The 25,312-nt window shown below is 39.3% G+C and overlaps 2 protein-coding genes across 2 annotated transcripts in view; both read left to right on the forward strand.

Moving 5' to 3' along the window:
- Window positions 1-821: 821 nt before the first annotated feature.
- On the forward strand, window positions 822-16,732 carry mier3b (mesoderm induction early response 1, family member 3 b). The gene is made up of 13 exons (XM_080765163.1): window positions 822-829; window positions 1,643-1,667; window positions 1,965-2,110; window positions 2,461-2,583; window positions 4,994-5,117; window positions 5,305-5,378; window positions 5,867-5,939; window positions 6,446-6,594; window positions 6,915-6,996; window positions 10,547-10,641; window positions 10,744-10,871; window positions 12,186-12,340; window positions 13,737-16,732. Exons 3-13 carry the CDS (start codon window positions 2,012-2,014, stop codon window positions 14,210-14,212), a joined length of 1,578 nt encoding a protein of 525 aa, XP_080621289.1. The 5' UTR covers window positions 822-829; window positions 1,643-1,667; window positions 1,965-2,011; the 3' UTR covers window positions 14,213-16,732.
- Window positions 16,733-18,089: 1,357 nt separating this feature from the next.
- Window positions 18,090-25,312, forward strand: part of elac1 (elaC ribonuclease Z 1) — a 123,344-nt gene continuing 116,121 nt past the window's right edge. The window contains exons 1-3 of the mRNA XM_080765569.1: window positions 18,090-18,275; window positions 18,373-18,579; window positions 18,935-18,993. Coding sequence (XP_080621695.1) covers window positions 18,119-18,275; window positions 18,373-18,579; window positions 18,935-18,993 — 423 coding nt within the window. The 5' untranslated portion in view covers window positions 18,090-18,118. The remainder of the gene's footprint in view (window positions 18,276-18,372; window positions 18,580-18,934; window positions 18,994-25,312) is intronic.

Raw genomic sequence — 25,312 nt, forward strand, 5'->3', positions numbered from 1 at the left:
CGGACTGACAGCCTGACGTGTACGGACAGCCATATATGGTGGTGTGACGGACTGACAGGTTTTGCAGGTTTTCATAGTAATCTACATACGGTCGCAATATCCCAGAAATTTTTGGGGACGGGTGCCTTAGCTTAGGTCCAAGGCAAGCATCATCAAGTGAAAGAGAGAGAAAGGGCCGGGGACACAGAGGGAAGGGGCAAAGACAGACACATTCATCCTGATGCATATTTGTCTCTGCTCACATACAAATGAGATTGAACTTGTGATTGATAGACATGCAGTAGGCTATATGAGTATGACTCGATTCTACTTTTGAGGACTTCTCAGGGAGAGACGAGGTCAGTATTGTTGGGGATTGTTTGCCCTCTACTGGCCATATACCATAGCCTACTTTATTTTTGCAATGGCTGCGGTGAGTAAAACTAAAACCTTAATATGACATTTATTATTTTTGTGGTAGGCTATACCATACTGTACCTACGCTGGTCTAGTGTAAAGTTAAACCCTCCAGCACATTTGTCGCGGATGGATTGTCATTTTATATAGAAATATCGAAATGAGTGTAAAGAACATAGAAACTAGACACTCTATACAACATGTTTGGTAACATTTTGAGGATCTGTCATAAATATAAATTAGGTCCCTTCTGGCTAAATGACACTTTAGCTGCACTCACTTTGAAAGCCGTCACGACCAGAGCCTGTTACCTGCTGCTGTGATTGGCTGGGAGAGTTCATCCGTGTTACCTGGAGCTGTGATTGGCTGACAGAGCTCATCCGGGTACTGCGCTCCAACCAGCCCATTAGCTATAGGTACCAATATGGCGGAGGTAAGAGGGAAAACAGGGAAGAAGCGTCCCTTTTTAAATCGATATTTTCACGATTTTAGCGTTATTTTTTGCTTTCTATGCTATCGATTGGATACATGTTGGTTTTTTACTTGTATATCGTGTGCTCTATGTTACAAATAGTGGTGTTTAGAGGTCTAAAATATGTTTGAATGTTCAGATTGATCCTTCACTACAAGGCCGCTGCGCCTTCGCTCTCTCAGCTGCTTTGGGTAAAGCGGCCGTGTAAATTGATACGTCAATTTAGCTGGCTGCTTAAAGCAAATCAGAGCGTATCATATTTGCAATGAATGGGAATTGCAATTTCCTATTTAGAGTCATTTCATTTAGCGGGAATCGCTAAACTCGATGAATGCTAACGCTAAAAGTTCTGCGCCAACGAAACGGAGTGTTTACATTTTTCTCGAAGCATATCGGCAGGCTCTGTCTGGAGAACATTAGCCTGACCGCTTGCTAATTCATGAAAAGCCGATAGAACATATCTTGCTTTTGGTCTACACAAGCCCCAGGAATTCAAGCGACAGTCATATGATAGTTTTCCTTGAATTACGATAACCTGTTAATGCCGAAACTGCACTCTCCAGTAGCTACAGTCTACAGGCTTTTCTAGCTACCTATTGCAGGTAACGTTAGCGGTAACTGCAGTGTTTGTGCGTAACTGTTCCCGGCAGGCATCATAGGGACAGTAGACTGTCACTGTATTATTGATTTACTATAAGTTTTAAGAGTCCTGATAACAGCTTGTCAAATCCTTCTCATGAACCCATCTGTGTTGTGGTGTCGTTTTTTCTGCAGGCTTCCTTAGGGAGTTCGAGTCCAGGTATGGACCCATTCGTTGGACCTTTTTTCTTTTTTCTTTGTTATAATTTAACATTTGTATCTTAATTTTGCTATAGATTAACGATCATAATTGCACATTATCTCCACTGGTGGTGATGATGAAAGAAAATGCCATTTGTGCTGTTGCATGTATTTATATTTAAAATACGCTTTCAAAGATGGCATCTATATGTGAGATGATGTAGGATGCCAGTGTGAAACTTAATTTGTCCTTCAAACTTAAAATAGGCCAGCAATATTAAAACATTGGGAAAATAATTATTTCCTAATTCCTCAGTTGGCTCTTTATCGTCGGAGGACCATGACTTTGACCCAACAGCAGAGATGTTAGTACATGAGTACGACGACGAGAGGACATTGGAGGAGGAAGAGTCTTTGGAGGGAGAGAGGAATTTCAGATCTGAAATAGCTGATCTGGAAAAGGTAAACCAATACATCCTCCTGAGAGAAGAGTGTTTCCATTTGTTTTACAAAGCAAGACATTTTGAAACCCAATTAATGCTAAATAAATACATGACATTGTGGAGATATGAGTTGGTATTTGTGGTGAAATGGATCATAATTTGATCTCTTGATTGTTATATCAAGAGTGTTTTTTCCGTAAATGAATGCCCTAAAGCTCAAAACGTGTTGTGTTGAGCTTTTTGTGATTTTGAATCCTGAAAAGTAACAGTTTCGTACTCTGGTCTAAATGGGTTAATAATCCAGAAGTCAATGAAATGACTCCCTTGAACATGCTGTATTAATTTTCCCTTCTTCCTCTATTTGATCAGGAGGGAAATATGCCTCTGGAGGAGCTGTTGGCCATCTATCGATATGAGGCCTCAGCAGGTTCCAGTATAGATAGCTCCTCTGGAGATCTGACTGACGAACTGCCAGACATGACCCTGGACAAGGTACATTTTGACGCACACACATGCACGCACACACAGGCAGACACATTTGAGGTTTAATTTAAACATAGCCTGTCTACAACAAAAAGCATACTTTGTTATTGGTCCTGTAGGGAAAATGCAGTTGTCAATGGCAGTACAGAAGTAAAGAAACGGGTCAAATACAGACAATTGAGATACAGCTATGGGTAACAAATACTACTAATGATGGATACAAAAATGTAGAACTGGACTGGGATTAGGAAAGGAGTACCAGAGCAGGTATACTACCGAAATATGCGACTTGTTCTTTGCACTTGGACTGTGTGTTCACTAAAATACAGTACAGTATTGTCATAAATATGGATGTTAACAGCAGAAACGGCAACATAGTAATAATAAAAGCATATTTTAATCAAGTGTCCTTTAGACACCTGTGTCTGCTTTTGATCTTAATGCAGTCTATATAAAAAACAAATCTCATCGCATGTAATCTAAACAGTGAGATTCTTGTACCCCTAGGGTTTCTTACCTCACTGTATACATTGAATATGAGAATCTATATTGCACAACCTTTTTTGGCTTTGAGTGAATTTTACTGGTCTGCTGCAACTTGGGTGTTGGGATTTCTCTCAATTCCGCTGGATCAGGATACATGTTCCAAGCTGCTAACCCCCGTCCCTAATTTGCCCACAAGTGGAAATTTGTTTACATCATCTTGCACAAATTACAACTTTGAGGTGTGGAAACATAGCACTCTACTTATGTGACTATAGTTGACCCTTTTTGGTGGACATTGATATAGTATTGTCTTTATAGTGCCAAATCATAGTAAAAGTCATCTCATGACACAGTAGACCAAGACCATATATTCTCTAATTTAGAGACCCTACGATTCCACCATGGTGTGGCAAACACAAATGGTGGCAAGGTAAAACGACTGTTTAGCTGGAGAACCATCAAGCAGAACTTTGCTGTAGGTGAGCAGCCATTCCCCTTGACGGTTATATAAATAAATAAATCTAGAGAGAGACGGACGCACAGCAGCAGCAACAATAATAACTACGTAAACCCTAGATCCGCTGGCTGGGGGCTTGGTACAGTCTCTTTGAGAGAAAGTCTGAGAGATGAGAGCACAAAAACTGGAAGTGAAGCTAATGACATGCATCAATGGAAAATGAATGCATCTACAGATGTAGAGGAGCTCATTGAATCATGGGAATCCTCTGTCAGTATATAGCAGTATAACTTAAAGGCTGGTCCAAGGCAAGGCTTAGCCATTTCTAACTATAAGCTTGAATCTAAAAGAATATAAAATATGCACAAATTTCCTTTCCACTATACTTGTCCTATATATTAAAATTGGCTAATATGGTGGCCAGCGAACCTCGGCAGCGTCACCCCGACATAACCATAAACAAACCTGATACTGTAGGAATAGCAAAGTAAGACAAATTGCTATTTCTCTTTGAATCAGAATGTGCAGAACTGCAAAACGGCACGTCTGTTTATTTCACACTCTTCACTCATACTAACAACACAACACACACACCCACTTCCTTGTTTACCACGAAACCCCCGCCCACTCTCTTAGGGTGAATTATTTCCCTAGAAAGTCACTACACAGGCAATACGCCCATATAATATATACAGGCAGGACCACAGTCACATCAATCTGACTCAGACATAACCTAGATTCTGTGCTGCGCTACCGAAATTCAAAGGAAACAAACAGAAGAGTGCTGTTTTTTCTTTTTTTTTTACCAATGGGTTCCCAGATTGGACATAACCAAACCTAATACACCCATATATAGGCATGTCTCTATCACTCAGACATAAACATAAGAAAACCCTTTATATAATTGGCATATATGGGAGATTGTCCAGAGCCACAGACCACTATGCTCATTGCTCATAGATGTGCCAATAATATACAGGCTATGGGCATATACCAATGACTTCATGGGCATATACCAATGACTTCATGGGCATAACAGGGACATGGACTGACAGATACAGAAATCTCCATATACTGTATGGGCATAGGGGACACAGGTAGACAGACACATACAGAGATCTCCATTATTTTGCATATGAGCAGTGAGCACAAAGGGGATATAGACAGACTACTCTGATAAAGCCCCGGACAGTTGGACACTGACTCGGCAATATCGGATGGATTGGCGGTGCAACATAGGTGTGAGGGCCCGAACTCTAGATGCGAGCCCTGCGTAGTGGCCCAAACCTAGTGTAACTGTATTCCCTGTGTTCATGCCATTTACTTTGATTTTGCACTTGTGTGTCACTCTGGATAAGAATGTTTACTACATTTTGGAACTTGTTAAATACATATTTGGCTGTGCACATCCCTGGTTTGTACATTTTCAACTTTCTCCACTGGTTAAAGTTGTATAATTCTGATTTTGTTCCATAGGAGGAGATCGCTAAGGACCTGCTGTCTGGGGACTATGAGGAGGAGACCCAGTCCTCGGCTGATGATTTGACCCCATCAGTGACGTCCCATGAGGCCACCGACTTCTTCCCCAGAACTCTTAGATGTAAGTAGCGGCAAGTTCGATAGATAACAAGCTAGCTTACAAAAAAAAATTCCTTTTTGGTTGACACTGGTTTGTGTGGATGGGTTGGTTGATGCTCTCCAAGGAGTCATGACATAATGCATTGAGAGTCAGGAAGTGTCATTGTAATCAAGGGTTTCAAAGTGCTTGTTTTCCATTCCCTTTTCAGCCAACCATATTTCTGATGGCGATAAGGAGTCAGAGTGTGATGATGATGGCCCGAGCCCAGAGGATTCGAGAAAGGTACAAAACTATCCAATCCAACTTTATTTATAGAGCACATTTCAAAACAGTAGACCAAAGTTCTGCACAGATTATGCAGCTGTCTGATACCATTTTATATTGGGGAGGTCCAGCCCTCCTTCAGAGACGGACAGTTGTAATATTGCTAGTTTCAACCTGGGCCTTCTCTTGCTCCAGATAAACGATCTTAGCCAGGCCTCAATAATCTTAACCACCTTACTTGAGAGGAAAATAGGGACCATCTGGATAAATAACAATCTTAAAATGGATCCTAAGAGCCAGTGGTGGGAGGCCAAGATGATGTGTTCACGTTTCCTGGTACCTGTTGAAAGTCTTGTGTTTTGGACTAGCTAGAGAGAACTTTGTAGAGTATAGCCAAACAAATGTATCATTGATGGGTTACATCAGTAACACTATAGCGGGCGTGAATACACTTGATGAATAAATGTGGCTACTTTCTTACACTGTTGTTGTTGTGTTTAACACAGGAAATAATGGTGGGGGCACAGTATCAAGCAGAGGTCCCAACTTGCATTTGTCACTACAAAGATGGAGAGAAGGGTAAATGCCACATTTTATAACTTAAAGACCAAAATGAAAAGTGCAAACTGTATGTATGACCATTTATCGATTCTCCACCTAGTGGTGTACCTAGTGTGGTGTGGTTTGGTGCAGTTTGATGGCAATACTTCCATATTGTCACGCTGCAACGGACCATATTGACAACCAATAATAATGTATGGGGTTTGAGTTTTCTGTTACTCTTATTTTATTATTATTATCATCATTATGTTATTTTCTTAATTTACTGTCTGACAGTTTTGTCAGCTCTAATATTATTATTATTATTTATCTTTTTTGGTTCTGTAAACCAATAGGGTAGGCAATTATAAGCTTCTAGCTTCAGCCTACACCTTTTCGGGCCACTCAATGTATTGTTATACATGTGAAAGGTTCGAAATAAACTAAACTAAAATGTATTCTTGAACGAGCGGTCCTGCACCTGGCAAAGCTGTCACCAATACATAGAGATGAGAAATATTAACTGTGTGATTGTTGTTGTGCAGTATATGAAGATGATGACCAGTTACTATGGACCCCCGGCGTGTTGCCAGAAAACAAAGTTAGGGGTTTCCTGTCTGATGTCTTGTCGCGGACCACGGATGAGAAGACAGCATGTGACAAAGCAGGTTCGCACGTCAGAGACAACGAACAGGTCAGAGTCGTAAATTAAATCATCCATGAACAAGTAACTTTAATAGATGTAATCCTTCTTTTCCTAATTCTCATAGCACTGCTCAATAATGTGGACAAATTGGTCGCATATGCAAGCTTTTTGTTTGATAGCAGAGGATAGAATTGGACTCTTGTTGCAAAAAATATATATTGTCATGATGTAAATAGATGAGTAAATTACATAAACTGTTCTTTGCACTAATTGCTTTCAGTCCCTTTCATGCTCTGAACTTTAATTGCTTGCAAGACATTTTTATGTGCCTGCATTTCTGACCAATTTACTTGTCTAAATGCTAATAGGCTTTGTATGAGCTGTTGAAGTGCAACTACAACATTCGTGAAGCTCTGGAGAGATACTGCAATCATGCAAAGTCCTCAAAAGGTAATTTGAAATGGTTACATTACACTGTTGCGAAAACGAGTTTCTTAGTCGTATCACGGTCATGCAGGTGTTAATGAAGTAATACAGCTGTGTGTGTGTGTGTGTGTATGTATGTATATATATATATATATATATATATATATATATATATATATATATATATACACCCCCCCCCATTGGACAGACTTCATTGTCCTTTTAAATGGTGCACCATTCCTAAGGAACATGGATGTGTGGGAATAGCAGCACTGCTGAGTCTGTGGGTTGCCCACACGAAGAGAAGAATTTGGCAAATCATTTGGCGTGTAGTTGTATGGGAACGTAGTTGTCCCTGGGATATGATTAGTGGAACAGCCCCATAATGATAAATGGTCTGTTAGAGTGGGATCATATGGGGGGGAAATCGTTGCACCCCGGGTACCTGGGCAGGCTGGGACAAAAGCATTTTTCATGGGCGCAACACCATAGAGGCATAGACTGTAAAAAATATGGACAAAGCGTTCCGCGGGTCTAACGTGAATGTAAAATGAAGCCTGTCAGTCCTTGCAATGGAAGTCGCCATCTTTCTAGATCCGTTTGGGCCCAGCTGGCCCATTGGCTGGCCCAGACAACAAGGCGGGACTTCCCCCCTTCTTCTTCGTTGGTTTTTATTTTGACTTGAGTGGGTGGGGGATCCCGTTCATAGACTGTAACGGTAGCCACTCCCCTCAGAACATGCGCGACTTTATGGTCATTATTTTTATAAATGGGACCATCATTTTCCAAAAACAATATTATGACATTAGAAATGAGACTTTAAACTAGTGACTGGAAGCAAAAAGTATTCATGACCATGTTTATTAAGGTAATACAGTCTAGGTGAAGTTGGGCCCAAATACATGGACTTCTATGGGTTTTTTTGAGCCCAATGACAGCTGGGTTAAAGGTGAATACCGTAATTTGTTACAATAGAAACATTTCCTAAACACACATTTCCGAACCTTTTGTGCTATGTCATTGTTTATATTATCACACATACCACCCATCACCTCTTTTTGTTTTCCATTGGTCTAAAAGTAACTGGTACATTTTTGATAGCGCTTCTATTGAGTTCCCAAGCGATACCAAAAGGTGATTTAAAAATCAGACCCGTCTGAAGTGTACTGTACAAGCCCTCCTCCCTGGCCTGTGTGTGTCTGTGTCAACAGTGACACTTGGTGGTGAACAAACGCTATTTTCGTGGACACAGGGACAGCCCCACTCACATAGCTGATTGCTGAGACAATTGCATCACAACAGACGTCCTGTACTGCAACATCATGAAGGCTAAGCGCCTGAATACTGTTGACACACTTTTATGCTACCTGTTATATTGAACTACCAAAAGGAGTATTTCTTGTCTACACGTTTTATGCTAATGCAAATTTGAGAGTTCCCTGGTGCAAAAAATATCAGTGATAGTCTACAGATGTGGAAAAGGTGATATGGTCATTTGAGTCATGCTTTACTAAAATGCACTAAGAGCTGTACAGGCCTTACTGCTTGACCATGACAGTGATGTGGTCTGTGGCTCTGTGCAGGCAATTGTCCTGATATGATTTGAGGCACTTGATGAGGATGATGATAACCCAATATGAAAATGACAGCAATCAAAACCTCATCTAGTCCTCCTAAACGGACAACATATCTGCTGAGGCTCGCCAGAGTTTGATTAAGCAATATATAAAGGAATGTCCCCTCCTCGCACATCGAAACTGTTCTGGTGACTCGTTGCCTTACTAAGGTCACATTCATACCAGAGAGCTTTGCTGCGATTAAAACGAATCCTGCTGCGCATTTTCAGAAAGTGCACTTCGTTTGGCAGGTGTGAAGGCTCATTCGAATCGTAATGCGTATTAAAGAACCGCATTATACTCCGAACAAAAACGGGGGTTTCGCTTCGCTTCCAATCGCACTTGATTACGATTCGGTGCAGGTGTGAATGCAATCCGCAGTAAATAAAGGAAATGAAGCAAACAATGTGGCGGGTGAGGAGCTGAACACAGTTGGAGACGGAGAAGGCATATTTTACGCAGCGCAAAGATGTCCCGTTACCGTGGATAGATGTGGTCGAATGAGGAGACTGAAGCCCTGATCGAAATGAGGACGAGTACATTAATCAATTGCTTAAGAAAACACATAAACACTGCAGTGCAGTGTAATAGTATTATAGCCTACAGAATATTATGTCTGTCTGTGCGTGCCGTAAACATGGAGTGCTGTCACTGTGTGGGGACTAGTGGGGAGTAGGAACTTTCATCTCAATAAACGTAAACATTTTGCGCTGCTGTCTGTTATATCGGTGCGCTCGCCGCTCAGCGCTGTGCCTCCATGCCCAAAAGAACAGTGTGTGGCTGCGTGCGTATAGTGAGAGAGGGTGGGGGTCCAGTCCCAGACGGCACGACACATGCACGTTATGAGTATAATTTTATCACCATAGATTTCACTGTGTAGGCTAGTTTATGAATGGAACACATTGATAAAGGTCCCCCCTGCTGCGTTTCCAATTGCTGCGGATGACAGCTAGTGTGAAGGCATACCGCAGAAAATTAAATATGCAAGACTCCCAAATTCTCCGCCCATACGCATTAGTCTACCGAAGTATTAGGTGAGAATGTGACCTAAGTCACTACATGCAAAAGTGTAGCTTTTGGGCGAAAATCGCAGTTTTTATTCCAAATATGGCACCTGTGTGATTTATGCAAATCCTATTTATGCAAAAAAAAAAATGCGACGATTCCGACCTGTTCCGAGATTTCTTTCTAATGGCGGTGCTGGGCCCGTCCGAGATCCGATTATTTCCGAGAGACCCGACCCAGCCAGGCAGACATAATTATGGACTTTATTAAATAATATAGTGGACATATTGACCAATTACCATTTTATGATTAAAGGGGGGGGGGGAGAGGGGTTCGCTGCAGCGGAGGGTGGGATGAGAGACTTCTCTCGTCTCTTCTCCTCAGCGTGTGTGCATTTAAAATTAACCAAAAGGATCATTTGTTTTTTACACACAATCACCAGAGTTTTAGCAGATGCGTGTACCGGTCTTGGCTGAATGGAATATTAACAAGGCACGACACTCAATGCACTTATAACCAGCACCTACTTTGTTCTCTTCTTAAATCCATGTGTGGGGATACACAGGAGAGTTGTCATGGTTGCGTTAACCTTCTTACCGGTATATTAATTTGATTTGACCTTTGCTTGATTTTAACATTTGCAACAACAAAAAAAGCACAGACAGTACACACACAAGTCACACACGGATCCACTCGGACATTACACATAATTGACGGACCCAAGATCCGCGGGGGATATGTCCGATTCCGACCCTGCCCGAGTGATACGATAAAACACGCCTCCGACCCGAGCAGGTCTCGGGGTCCACTCTGGTATTTTCAGAGTACCTTTGCCCGCGGCACAGCGTTTGAACCCTGCACAATGTCACCTTTTTCACCCTGGGCCTGTTTGCATGCCTTTTATATTGGTGTGTAACATAATCCATAAGAAAATTCTGAATCTTTCATTACAGAAGAATCGCCTCCATGGTCAGAAGATGAATGTAGGAACTTTGAGCATGCACTACAGATGTATGACAAGAATTTCCACCTCATACAGAAACACAAGGTGAGGCTTCTTTTTATTTTATTTGATGCAATGCGGATGTATGATGAACGCAATGTTGTCTTTACCCAGGAAAGTCTATTAATTTATCACCTCCTCTGTCAGGTTACAACACGGACAGTAGCAGAATGTGTGGCTTTTTACTACATGTGGAAAAAGTCGGAGCGCTTTGACTTCTTTGTTCAGCAGAATCGTTTTGGGAAGAAGAAGTACAGCAGCTATCCTGGCGTAACGTAAGTGAGGGAAAGGGGAATGTCTTTCCATTCTTATACACAGGGCTGCACACAACTTTTTTTGGTCTAGTACTCAGAGGAGCACCTGGAGAAGTTACTTGGTGCTCCCAAAATGCGGCGACCCGTCTCGCCGGATGGATAAGAGAGGGATGCATGAATAACTTATAGCAAAACGATATTTATTAAGTGCGGACTGGGGAGTCAATGGAGAGTATAGCAACTCTAGATTCATCCCATTATTGCAAATTGCAGTTATAGCTGTGTGGTCCAGCCCTATATGCATATTCTAATACAAACTTCTTAATACTTTCTAAGGATAATATGAGCATCAAAGCAATATTTAGATACTTTTTTTATTTAAATAGCCGATCTACTAGCTCGCAACGTGTTGCGTAGGCGACACGTTGTGAGCTTGCAGATCAGCTATTTGTTTAACATACGACACGTCGTACGGCGAAGCATACGTCAGGTTTCCCTTTTTGTTTTTAGCCGAGGCGACGTACACAATCAACACAGAGTCAGACAGTCCTCGGTGCAAAATAAACGGTCTACACTACCCGACTTTACGATAATAAGGGACAGTATGTCGGGACACGGTGTTGTCATGTTGATAAGCTTCATGTTGTGCAGCAGTAGTGCCAGTCCGCAATGCTTTGCACTCCTCCCACTCCACTATGTCGGAACTAAAACCTGTACCCGTAAAAAGTCGGTGGCCAGTGCCTAGGCTGTGAGAGACATCGCACACGAGCAACTTGCTCCAGCACCCGGAAAACAAACACAAGCACAGCGGCAAATGGGAAGAGTGCAAAGCATCCAAAGCATGCCCTTTTACAACTTTTACTTTTTTGTTTGCTCCACATCTGAAACGGAGAAGCCGAACCATTTGTGTCAGGTTTTCTCAGTAGTAAACTCCTATCCTCCTGTCAACCGCCCTCCTCCCAGCAGCGAGCAGCATGGAATCCTCCCTCGTTTGAGTAAGGACGTGCAGTGATTAGCCACAATGGCCAGTGCACTTGTGCAAGACGTGCTGTGATTGGCCAGTAGTAGCTACTTTGAGTGGCAGTCAGTGGGAAATGCTCTCGCCACAGAATTTACTAGTATTCTGGCCATAATAATCATTCTGCGCGGCCCCAGCTGTTGGTTGGTACGCAGAAGCACTTCCCGGCGCTTGATTGACAGCGCAGAATGAATTTTGACGACGCATGTGCAATGGCTTATACATACTGTATAGGCCTGTGTTATTCATGAATACCTTATTAAGTAATTCAGGAATTTTGTCAAGTAATGTATTTTTTTCTCTCCCTGTTACCCAAGTGACCTGATGGACAGGCTGGTGGATGAGGCTGAGGGACTGGCAGTGGACAGCACCTCATCTGTGTGCTCAGGAGGAGGTGGAGGAGGGAGGATGGAGCCCACCACAGACCAGCAGCTCAGTCTGCTCAATTCCATTACAGCCAGTGACCTCACAGGTCGGTATCATTGAGGTCATACTGCTTTTGTGGAATATGAAGAAATCACATACATTTTAACATTATGCTTCGTATCATGTTGCAGGAAATGCATACCTACCAACCTGCAATCATTTTGCATACTAACTACGCAATTCTAGGTTTCGGTAGGCCGATACGAAATGCCCGCTGAAATTGTGCAATTTTGGGGATTGGCACAGTATAACAATTCAACCAAAAATATTCTGTATTTATTTACCACTCCTAGTAAACCCAACATTGCTAAATATCTTCAGTAATGTTATGTACTAGTTTTTGTGCATTGTTTGATTGGTCTCTTGATCAGACCTGCTTTGGTGTGCGATAAACAACTAACGTAGCAAATAATTATTTTCAGCAAGCCTCGGCATGTTGCATAGTAGAAAAGGCACGGTGTGCAATTATATTTACATCAGCTACAAAGGAGCTACAGGTAATATCTAAGATAAACCTTCAAAACCCTCTTCTGAAGTAAATTCAGGTATCCTAGCAGCAACCGGTGTAACATGTGTCTGCGACTGCTGTTGTGTATGAAGCCCGGATTTATACTTCGTCACATGACTGTGTTGCTGTATTGTGGTACAGCTTATTGTCTTTTCTGCATTACTAAAGTAAAGTGATCAAATTATCTGAAGTTATTAGAATGTTCTCTGAGCAGTTTGAGTAACACATTTTGGTCATCCTATCCACATTATGTAGTGGTCCTCGGAAACTACATAGAAACAGTGTGCCGCCAATGTAAATATTGGACTTCATGTGACCAGCCTATGATGTCAGTCATCTGTGACGTATCTGACATGACATTTTGTGGCCCAGACCTTTTGCTGGTTGTCCGAAACTAAAATACGTTATTTAGCTTTATATCCACAGCCATTGTCTCTGTCTGGCTTTGACGTACTGCCCCTGACGATTGAATATAAATATAAAAACGCATTTGATGCTATTAAATGAATACACGAGGTGCTGAGGACGAGTTCTTATCGATATAAGAAGGCCTCACTAGTCTCTTTCTGGAGCAAGGATGGGCTTCACCTCAGCTCGCTAGCATTGGCACTATTGCTATTAGCATCCAAGATGGCGGCAAACCTGAAGTGCCATACTAAAACGGACTCTAATCCGGTGGCACCCAAGTGCCACCTCTTTTGTCCACCAGGTGGCACTCATTGTGTTAATTAAAAAAGCTAAATCCATGTGACAAATAATTAGTGTAGTTACACATGTGGCCTACAGAGTGTGCATAAAGGTTTGGTGCTTACCTGTCCAGTGGTTCATGAGATTAGCTAAAGACAGATACGCCCTCTGTCATAGACGGCATGGCCTCTTCTGTGTAAATCTCCTGAAAGCCCAGTATTCATTTGTTTATCCTTTCTCCATACAGCTTTGAGTAACAGTGTGGCCACAGTGTGCAGCCCTGCAGAAGTCGGTTGTTTGGATTCCTACAGCTTCCCACCTCTGGAGAGCCTCCACCGCGGACCATTGAACCACGAAGAGCCCTTGGGCTTCCCCACCAACGGAGGGGATCCTGACTGCCTCAACATGCTCGACGCCGGCTTCTACCACTCGGACCTGGGCCAGCTTGGAGGGGTGTGTGTCAGTAAAGACTGCGAGCGTCCTTCTAAGAGACTCAAGATGGCACTCCCCGACTCCTTTATTAGCGATGTCTCTGTAGGCAACATTGGTGTGGACTTTGAAGGGCGGCGGACCGGGCCTCACCACCACCGAATCACTGGTGCCAAAATGGCCGTGTCCGTCACAGACTTTGGGAGCTTGGCTGGTAGCGGTGAGCCCAATGGGTTTCTGGGTGCACATGCACGGCACCACACACAGCACACCGCAGCACTCCAGTCAGAGTGATCCTCTTTTCTTTTTGTCTTTTTTCCCCCCTCCCTCTTTTAAATACCCACCCCATCCTGCTTGTACATAAGACTCACTGGAGAATCTGATTTCTTTAATTCTATTATATTGTTTGTTTTTGTTTTCATTTTATGTGTAATATGACATCAGTGATGTCTATCATATAGAACTAAAATCTTGATTTCTCTCAAGAGTTTATATAGCCATTTGACTTTTTGTTTTTGTGGTGTTGAGATGTTTAAGTCCTTGTACAGTGGAGCCCAGAGGCTGCAGTAGAAGAGTTGTGTATCTTCCTTCTTTCCTCACATCTGCACAACATCTTCAGAGCTATCCTGCCATTCTGTTCAGCTGCCAAAACAGCTTCATTGTCTGCCTCTATTGTTTGTATGTAGTTGCGTTTTTATTTTTATTTTTTGGTACTTAAAAAAAAAATCTGAATCGGTCTTTGGTTTACAGGTACTTCATGGGCTGGAGCAGATGGTTAAAAATGTCCCACAACAGGCCTGACTAGATATTGTGTGAAAGTCAACACTCACTAGCATGGAGACGAGGAACGTCGAGGCAAGCAGCACTTACAGTAGATGGCTATGGGTGTTTGTTTGAGTCGTTGATGTTTCTTTTGGTTTTGTTCTCTCCTGTGGAACCTTATTTGGTGTTATTCCCCATGTTTACTTAACAGTCCAAAGTGGCCAAAAGGTATTATTTAAATGTCTGAGAATACTTAAATCACTCCTGATTATAATCCTCTATACAGTCTGTTTCTGTCACACTTTGAAACTAATCATGGTTGATGGTTCAGAATCACTTTACAGACTAGTAGTGAACCTGCAATATTGAACTGCAAAACATTGATTCTATTATAGTGTTTTATAAGGCCACATGGGCTTATAAGATACTAACATACAATTCACAATTGTGCAGAAAAGGAAACGCTATTTAGTTACACTATTTAGTTCATCCACTTGTCCTTTTTCATATTAAATTGCAATGTAAAAACTTGGTTTTGGCCCACAGATTTGGGAGTTAAAACATTGTCCCCAAACAAGTAGCAACATTTTCAGACCACTTTAAAAGAAACTTGCCTAAACCTGCTAGCAGTATTATTTCTTTATTTAAAGCCACTCTGTTTGCTTTGTTTTAATGTTTGTACTGATAAGATTATGCCTTGTATCTGGTTCAGAATTTCATGTCCAGTTGGGGTTTAGTAGCTGAAATTGAGCTGTTTTCTTGACTGAATTACATAATTGTGAGCTGTAAAGTGTTTGGCAGATTGTCAGTTGAATGGATGCAGTAGTCGTGTTTACTTAATGTATCTATGCATTGTGATATGAATACGTAGTTTTTGTTTTTTTTCAGGGGTACATTGTAATGAATGACTGTCATGTCCATAGATCCAGTAATCCACAATTGTGTATACAGATTATTTCATTATGAACCATTGCTAGTCTGTTCAATTTATAAGGCCATCATCAGAGGAGACACTTCTGCGTTTCTTGTAAATACTTAGCAAATAGCCTTTAAAAAGTCTATCAACTGACCTCTTACACTTGTGAATCTATGTTGATACAAAGGATTTAATTTGATTCCTTGTCAAAAGGCAATAATTTGTAGATATGTACAGACATTACATTTAGCATTTTACCGATTTGACTTTTGTGATCTTATTTTATCTTGTTTTTCTTTTGGAAAGACGTCACATACCCCGACACCAGTGGACGGCTGAACCACGCATGCCAGCTGTATTTGTTCATTAAAAGTACCACTGAAAAACGGCTTTACCGAAGACGTATCAATATTACTCAATGTTGCATTTTGCATTCAAATCTTGCAGTAATGTGTAAAAGATGCCTATTTTCTTTTTTTTCTCCAAAAAAGCTAAAGTTGTATGTGTAAAAGCTTTTACACAATCTTGTCTATATTGTTTGTCTTGATGGTAAAGGGATGGCTGCTGCTCTTAAGTATGTGGAGAGCTAGATTCTCTTCCAAATGCGATGCGCATTGTGCAGTAGGTCCTCTGAGCTCTTCTAGCTTTAGCAGTGCAGTGATATTTATTTCACCTGTGGTTTGTACAAAGACTCAGCAAAACTGTCAGAATGTAAAGGCCATTGACTAAGTAGTAGAAGTAGGTTTTTCACCACCCTGTGAACTCTCAAAAATGTGATATTTTATTGATATCTCTGGTATGAGACTTGTGTGTGTGTGTAAGCAAGCACTAAACAAATTTTATTTTATATTTTGTATTGTGTTTTGAAGTTTAAAAAAAGGAAGAAAAAAATTATAGAAGTTGTGGTTTTAAGACTAAACTCAAGTCCTTTGACGAAAAAGAAAATGGCTTTGTGAATAGAAAACTACAAAACGTAAAAATGTATATCCAGAAATGTAGACAATCAAGACATTCACTATCAGAAATGTTCAAGAAGCTATCTTTATTGTTTATAAGAATTGTACATAAATATTGAGTTGATTTTTTCCCCCTTTGTTAAACATTATTTTGTATTTTCTGTTGTACTTTAATACCTTGTGTACAGATCCAGAAATAAAGCTCTGGAAAAGATAACCATGACCCTTACTTATTTACCATAGATAGCCTACTTATATTCATGTATAGCAAATATACCAGATTTGTTTCTTCTCTAGATGACGTTGGGCGCTTAATGAATTGGAACAGGCTTACCAAAGCAAATGCATATTGGAATTAACTAATCACTGTGTGGTTCGATATGTTCAAAGCACCATGGACTGCTCCTTGCTCCTGTATGGAGGCATGTCATTACTGTCATACTGACCATGATTGATAGTGTTTACATTCATTATTTTATGGTTTTCTATGACATGCTGATGCTGCTGGATGTCAGTCACTCCCAGAGCCTCTTTGATTGATTGATTGATTGATTGAAATATGTATTAACAGTTTGTAGAATTACAGTACATTTCAAGCACAAACTTACTCAATACAAAGACTTAACTGTGAGTGGACGACCCAATTAAGCATTACACTTGTTTACAACAGGGTCCACATTGTTCAATTCATCAAAACATTTAGAGACATACAAATAGACACTTCTATGTAGTTAAAAAACAGAACAGGAATTCATCATATAGGAAGCAAAAAGGGAAAAGATACATATACAGTGAGGGGAAAGGGGCGTGGGTGGGGGGAAGGATTCAGATTTTACAGAGGCCAGTTTCAAATTGCAGCCAACCATAGGTGCCCTTTGAGAGCGGTTTTGAAGGAGTCAAGGGATTCACATGTCTTAATGACTGTTGGTAGGGCGTTACACATTTTGGTGGCATAGGAGCGAAAATAATTTAGTCCCTTGTTTGTGCCGAATCTGGGTTGTACATGGTTTGCACTGCCTCTGGTGTTGTGTGGGTGTGTAGTATACTAAGCTAAGGCTTTAGTGGTCACTCCCAGGTTAAATAAAAACGTCTGGGTTTCCGAGGCTACTGCGAGTAGTTTGAAATAGACACTCATGCTTTCTGGGGTATTATTTGGGGCCTTGAACACAATGAATATCAACTGTTTAATACTTTCCAGTAAATAGATGGAGGGGGGGGGGGGATTGTGACGGTTAATGCTGTCATAAAGCCACTCCCAGGTTAAAACAGAATTTTAGCAAAAGCAGGATAATAAACAATGTGTCTATGAGGCGCGTGCCACGTGGTATCATATTTCTCCTGTTTTGTGTACTAATGTATATCTGCCATTACATTATTATTATACGATTAAAGGAATATTAGAAAAATAAGTAAACATACGTCGCTTGTGTTGCGCGTCATCATCGTGAGCCTGTGTTTACATTACATCTGGAACTGCTGGAACTGGAACGTGGCCTCGGTCAGTACTCAGTTCATGTCAAGAGTTGTTTTATAAACATATTATTTTATTTATTTTTTCAGGAGAAAATGACAATGGATCTGACTTTTCTGGGGACTGGGTCTGCCTATCCGGCCCCGCACCGCGGCGCCTCCGCGCTGGTTCTGAGGACCGAGGGAGAATGTTGGCTGTTCGACTGCGGCGAGGGAACCCAGACTCAGATCATGAAGAGTCAGCTGCGAGCTGGTGAGTCTACGTGTACGTGGTTCTCAAACAATCTTATGTCAAAGAATGTCTGTATTGACTACTGCAATACTTTTCATGTTTTTACAATTATATACAGGTCGAATCACTAAGGTTTTCATCTCCCACTTGCATGGGGATCACCTGTTTGGCCTGCCTGGACTCCTGTGTACTGTGAGTCTCAACACGAACCCAAGCCTCTCCGAGTCTTTACCCTGTGTGGATATTTATGGGCCCCGGGGCCTTAGGCACTTCCTCAGGGTGACTCTTGGTCTGACGGGTTCACAACTTCTCTTCCCTTATGCAGGCAGGTCATTGATATTCAAGCTTAATTTCAACATACATTACATACTTTTAGTTTTAACCCAGTTGGATATGCTAAAAACAAGGCGTTGCCCTTTCCAGGAGTGCTAGCTGGAAGGCTGACTGATGTAATGTTGATATAGAAAGCAATGTGCAACTACTCCAAACTGAATGTGCACTAAAATGTCTAAATCATCTAATTTACTCCAAGTCTGCAAATCAGATGTGTAGTCTGGGTTTGGGCATTCAGTGTTAGATTTTATTTTTCTAATTACATTTATTTAACTGTCTCATGTTCTGTTTCTCTGATCTGCTCCATTCCTCTCCACTCTCTTCTATTTTACTTTTATACAATTTAGTGCATGAACTGGAACCGACTCCAGACCAGAGTCCACCAGAAGGGCAACTCAGCCTTGAAGTATGTATTTGATTAATTATATAATTATTATTATTCACATCTAGCTACAAATACTGGATAACTCACCCTGGTAGAAAAGGGGCTTGCCCGTTTTTCATCCCAGAGGTTTCCCCAGAGAGGGGTGGGAGGGGCTAGGAGCAGGGGGGCAACTTAGGCGATAGTCCTGTAATGTATGCAGATTCAAACACAGTTTACACACTGCCTTACAATGCTTACATACACTACAGCAAACCTTTAGTTACCTTAGGTTCAAGATTCATAACTTATATGCAATTGGCTGTTTATATTCTTTTTGGAAAAATATAAAAAGATTCTCCTATGGAAAGGCTATTATTTTACTTATATTGATAATTTAGTATTATGTAAGGTTTTGCCCACTCAAATGTTGTCAGAGAATCCCCACATAGCCTACAACAACTTCCGTGAACCGACACTGTCTACTGTTGTGAAAGTTTCAACACCAAAGTTGGCGTGAATTAGCAAACTGGACATTTAGACTGAATGTTTCCTTTATCCTGAAAATTCCGGGAGGGTGAGTTGTCCTGTTACCCTAGCTATAAATTCCACAACTCTGTGTGTGCACTGCAACTGTGCATATGTATATAATATACGGTAACGGTATATGATATCTGTCGTCATCGCTTATGTCAAGAACCATCCATGGTGGGCGGCTGTGGTTCAGGATGTAGAGCAGGTCGTCCAATGATCTGTGGGTCGGCGGTTTGAATCCCGGCTCCTCCTGTCCACATGTCGAAGTGTCCTTGGACACTGAACCCCACATTTCCTCCAATGAGTTGGTCGGTGTGAGCTTGCCATAATGTTTTAGGAGCTGTTTCTCAACAACCAAAGTGTCAAATAATGGTTAGAAGCTGTTTTTCAACAACCAAAAGTGTCAAATAATGTTTTATGAGCTGTTTCTCAACAACCAAAAGTGTCAAATAATGTTTTAGGAGCTGTTTCTCAACAACCAAAGTGTCAAATAATGGTTAGAAGCTGTTTTTCAACAACCAAAAGTGTCAAATAATGTTTTAGGAGCTGTTTCTCAACAACCAAAAGTGTCAAATAATGTTTTAGGAGCTGTTTCTCAACAACCAAAGTGTCAAATAATGGAGCTGTTTTTTAACAACCAAAAGTGTCAAATAATGTTTTATGAGCTGTTTCTCAACAACCAAAGTGTCAAATAATGGTTAGAAGCTGTTTTTCAACAACCAAAAGTGTCAAATAATGTTTTAGGAGCTGTTTCTCAATAACCAAAAGTGTAAAATAATGTTTTAGGAGCTGTTTCTCAACAACCAAAGTGTCAAATAATGGTTAGAAGCTGTTTCTCAACAACCAAAAGTGTCAAATAATGTTTTAGGAGCTGTTTCTCAATAACCAAAAGTGTAAAATAATGTTTTAGGAGCTGTTTCTCAACAACCAAAGTGTCAAATAATGGTTAGAAGCTGTTTTTCAACAACCAAAAGTGTCAAATAATGTTTTAGGAGCTGTTTCTCAACAACCAAAAGTGTAAAATAATGTTTTAGGAGCTGTTTCTCAACAACCAAAGTGTCAAATAATGGTTAGAAGCTGTTTTTCAACAACCAAAAGTGTCAAATAATGTTTTAGGAGCTGTTTCTCAATAACCAAAAGTGTAAAATAATGTTTTAGGAGCTGTTTCTCAACAACCAAAGTGTCAAATAATGGTTAGAAGCTGTTTTTCAACAACCAAAAGTGTCAAATAATGTTTTAGGAGCCGTTTCTCAATAACCAAAAGTGTAAAATAATGTTTTAGGAGCTGTTTCTCAACAACCAAAGTGTCAAATAATGGTTAGAAGCTGTTTTTCAACAACCAAAAGTGTCAAATAATGTTTTAGGAGCTGTTTCTCAATAACCAAAAGTGTAAAATAATGTTTTAGGAGCTGTTTCTCAACAACCAAAGTGTCAAATAATGGTTAGAAGCTGTTTTTCAACAACCAAAAGTGTCAAATAATGTTTTAGGAGCTGTTTCTCAATAACCAAAAGTGTAAAATAATGTTTTAGGAGCTGTTTCTCAACAACCAAAGTGTCAAATAATGGTTAGAAGCTGTTTTTCAACAACCAAAAGTGTCAAATAATGTTTTAGGAGCTGTTTGTCAATAACCAAAAGTGTAAAATAATGTTTTAGGAGCTGTTTCTCAACAACCAAAGTGTCAAATAATGGTTAGAAGCTGTTTTTCAACAACCAAAAGTGTCAAATAATGTTTTAGGAGCTGTTTCTCAATAACCAAAAGTGTAAAATAATGTTTTAGGAGCTGTTTCTCAACAACCAAAGTGTCAAATAATGGTTAGAAGCTGTTTCTCAACAACCAAAAGTGTCAAATAATGTTTTAGGAGCTGTTTCTCAATAACCAAAAGTGTAAAATAATGTTTTAGGAGCTGTTTCTCAACAACCAAAGTGTCAAATAATGGTTAGAAGCTGTTTTTCAACAACCAAAAGTGTCAAATAATGTTTTAGGAGCTGTTTCTCAACAACCAAAAGTGTAAAATAATGTTTTAGGAGCTGTTTCTCAACAACCAAAGTGTCAAATAATGGTTAGAAGCTGTTTTTCAACAACCAAAAGTGTCAAATAATGTTTTAGGAGCTGTTTCTCAATAACCAAAAGTGTAAAATAATGTTTTAGGAGCTGTTTCTCAACAACCAAAGTGTCAAATAATGGTTAGAAGCTGTTTTTCAACAACCAAAAGTGTCAAATAATGTCTTAGGAGCTGTTTCTCAATAACCAAAAGTGTAAAATAATGTTTTAGGAGCTGTTTCTCAACAACCAAAGTGTCAAATAATGGTTAGAAGCTGTTTTTCAACAACCAAAAGTGTCAAATAATGTTTTGGGAGCTGTTTCTCAATAACCAAAAGTGTAAAATAATGTTTTAGGAGCTGTTTCTCAACAACCAAAGTGTCAAATAATGGTTAGAAGCTGTTTTTCAACAACCAAAAGTGTCAAATAATGTTTTAGGAGCTGTTTCTCAATAACCAAAAGTGTAAAATAATGTTTTAGGAGCTGTTTCTCAACAACCAAAGTGTCAAATAATGGTTAGAAGCTGTTTCTCAACAACCAAAAGTGTCAAATAATGTTTAAGGAGCTGTTTCTCAACAACCAAAAGTGTCAAATAATGTTTTAGGAGCTGTTTCTCAACATCCAAAGTGTCAAATAATGGTTAGAAGCTGTTTTTCAACAACCAAAAGTGTCAAATAATGTTTTAGGAGCTGTTTCTCAACAACCAAAAGTGTAAAATAATGTTTTAGGAGCTGTTTCTCAACAACCAAAGTGTCAAATAATGGTTAGAAGCTGTTTTTCAACAACCAAAAGTGTCAAATAATGTTTTAGGAGCTGTTTCTCAATAACCAAAAGTGTAAAATAATGTTTTAGGAGCTGTTTCTCAACAACCAAAGTGTCAAATAATGGTTAGAAGCGGTTTTTCAACAACCAAAAGTGTCAAATAATGTTTTAGGAGCTGTTTCTCAATAACCAAAAGTGTAAAATAATTTGCCAAAATAATTTGCCTCCCAAAATAATTTGCCAAAATAATTTGCCAAAATAATTTGCCTCCCAAAATAATTTGCCAAAATAATTTGCCTCCCGAAATAATTTGCCAAAATAATTTGCCTCCCAAAATAATTTGCCAAAATAATTTGTCTCCCAAAATAATTTGCCAAATAATTTGCCTCCCAAAATAATTTGCCTCCCAAAATAATTTGCCTCCCAAAATAATTTGCCAAAATAATTTGCCTCCCAAAATAATTTGCCAAAATAATTTGTCTCCCAAAATAATTTGCCAAAATAATTTGCCTCCCAAAATAATTTGCCTCCCAAAATAATTTGTCTCCCAAAATAATTTGCCAAAATAATTTGCCTCCCAAAATAATTTGCCAAAATAATTTGCCTCCCAAAATAATTTGCCTGCCAAAATAATTTGCCTCCCAAAATAATTTGCCAAAATAATTTGCCTGCCAAAATAATTTGCCTCCCAAAATAATTTGCCTCCCAAAATAATTTGCCTCCCAAAATAATTTGCCAAAATAATTTGCCTCCCAAAATAATTTGCCTCCCAAAATAATTTGCCTGCCAAAATAATTTGCCTCCCAAAATAATTTGCCAAAATAATTTGCCTGCCAAAATAATTTGCCTCCCAAAATAATTTGCCTCCCAAAATAATTTGCCAAAATAATTTGCCTCCCAAAATAATTTGCCAAAATAATTTGCCTCCCAAAATAATTTGCCAAAATAATTTGCCTCCCAAAATAATTTGCCAAAATAATTTGCCTCCCAAAATAATTTGCCTCCCAAAATAATTTGCCTCCCAAAATAATTTGCCAAAATAATTTGCCTCCCAAAATAATTTGCCTCCCAAAATAATTTGCCTCCCAAAATAATTTGCCAAAATAATTTGTCTCCCAAAATAATTTGCCAAAATAATTTGCCTCCCAAAATAATTTGCCAAAATAATTTGCCTCCCAAAATAATTTGCCAAAATAATTTGCCTCCCAAAATAATTTGCCTCCCAAAATAATTTGCCTCCCAAAATAATTTGCCAAAATAATTTGCCTGCCAAAATAATTTGCCAAAATAATTTGCCTGCCAAAATAATTTGCCTCCCAAAATAATTTGCCTCCCAAAATAATTTGCCAAAATAATTTGCCTCCCAAAATAATTTGCCTCCCAAAATAATTTGCCAAAATAATTTGCCTCCCAAAATAATTTGCCTCCCAAAATAATTTGCCAAAATAATTTGCCTGCCAAAATAATTTGCCTCCCAAAATAATTTGCCTCCCAAAATAATTTGCCAAAATAATTTGCCTCCCAAAATAATTTGCCTCCCAAAATAATTTGCCTCCCAAAATAATTTGCCTGCCAAAATAATTTGCCTCCCAAAATAATTTGCCTCCCAAAATAATTTGCCTCCCAAAATAATTTGCCTCCCAAAATAATTTGCCTCCCAAAATAATTTGCCAAAATAATTTGCCTCCCAAAATAATTTGCCTCCCAAAATAATTTGCCTGCCAAAATAATTTGCCTCCCAAAATAATTTGCCTCCCAAAATAATTTGCCAAAATAATTTGCCTCCCAAAATAATTTGCCTCCCAAAATAATTTGCCTCCCAAAATAATTTGCCTGCCAAAATAATTTGTCAAAGTGTCAAATAATGGTTAGAAGCTGTTTTTCAACAACCAAAAGTGTCAAATAATGTTTTAGGAGCTGTTTCTCAATAACCAAAAGTGTAAAATAATGTTTTAGGAGCTGTTTCTCAATAACCAAAAGTGTAAAATAATGTTTTAGGAGCTGTTTCTCAACAACCAAAGTGTCAAATAATGGTTAGAAGCTGTTTTTCAACAACCAAAAGTGTCAAATAATGTCTTAGGAGCTGTTTCTCAATAACCAAAAGTGTAAAATAATGTTTTAGGAGCTGTTTCTCAACAACCAAAGTGTCAAATAATGGTTAGAAGCTGTTTTTCAACAACCAAAAGTGTCAAATAATGTTTTAGGAGCTGTTTCTCAATAACCAAAAGTGTAAAATAATGTTTTAGGAGCTGTTTCTCAACAACCAAAGTGTCAAATAATGGTTAGAAGCTGTTTTTCAACAACCAAAAGTGTCAAATAATGTTTTAGGAGCTGTTTCTCAATAACCAAAAGTGTAAAATAATGTTTTAGGAGCTGTTTCTCAACAACCAAAGTGTCAAATAATGGTTAGAAGCTGTTTCTCAACAACCAAAAGTGTCAAATAATGTTTAAGGAGCTGTTTCTCAACAACCAAAAGTGTCAAATAATGTTTTAGGAGCTGTTTCTCAACAACCAAAGTGTCAAATAATGGTTTGCCTCCCAAAATAATTTGCCAAAATAATTTGCCTGCCAAAATAATTTGCCTCCCAAAATAATTTGCCTCCCAAAATAATTTGCCAAAATAATTTGCCTCCCAAAATAATTTGCCAAAATAATTTGCCTCCCAAAATAATTTGCCTGCCAAAATAATTTGCCTCCCAAAATAATTTGCCAAAATAATTTGCCTGCCAAAATAATTTGCCTCCCAAAATAATTTGCCTCCCAAAATAATTTGCCAAAATAATTTGCCTCCCAAAATAATTTGCCAAAATAATTTGCCTCCCAAAATAATTTGCCAAAATAATTTGCCTCCCAAAATAATTTGCCTCCCAAAATAATTTGCCAAAATAATTTGCCTCCCAAAATAATTTGCCAAAATAATTTCTCCCAAAATAATTTGCCAAAATAATTTGCCTCCCAAAATAATTTGCCTCCCAAAATAATTTGCCTCCCAAAATAATTTGCCTCCCAAAATAATTTGCCTCCCA

This window comes from Protomyctophum bolini (assembly GCF_963924005.1).
Source record: "Protomyctophum bolini genome assembly, chromosome: 6".
In the NCBI taxonomy this organism is placed as follows: domain Eukaryota; kingdom Metazoa; phylum Chordata; class Actinopteri; order Myctophiformes; family Myctophidae; genus Protomyctophum; species Protomyctophum bolini.

Coding starts and splice junctions, on each gene's coding strand:
- mier3b (XM_080765163.1), top strand. CDS start 2,012: ATGTTAGTACATGAGTACGACGACGAGAGGACATTGGAGGAGGAAGAG. Junction 6,997..10,546: donor TCATGCAAAGTCCTCAAAAG/GTAATTTGAAAT, acceptor CTTTCATTACAG/AAGAATCGCCTCCATGGTCA. Junction 10,642..10,743: donor ACCTCATACAGAAACACAAG/GTGAGGCTTCTT, acceptor CTCCTCTGTCAG/GTTACAACACGGACAGTAGC.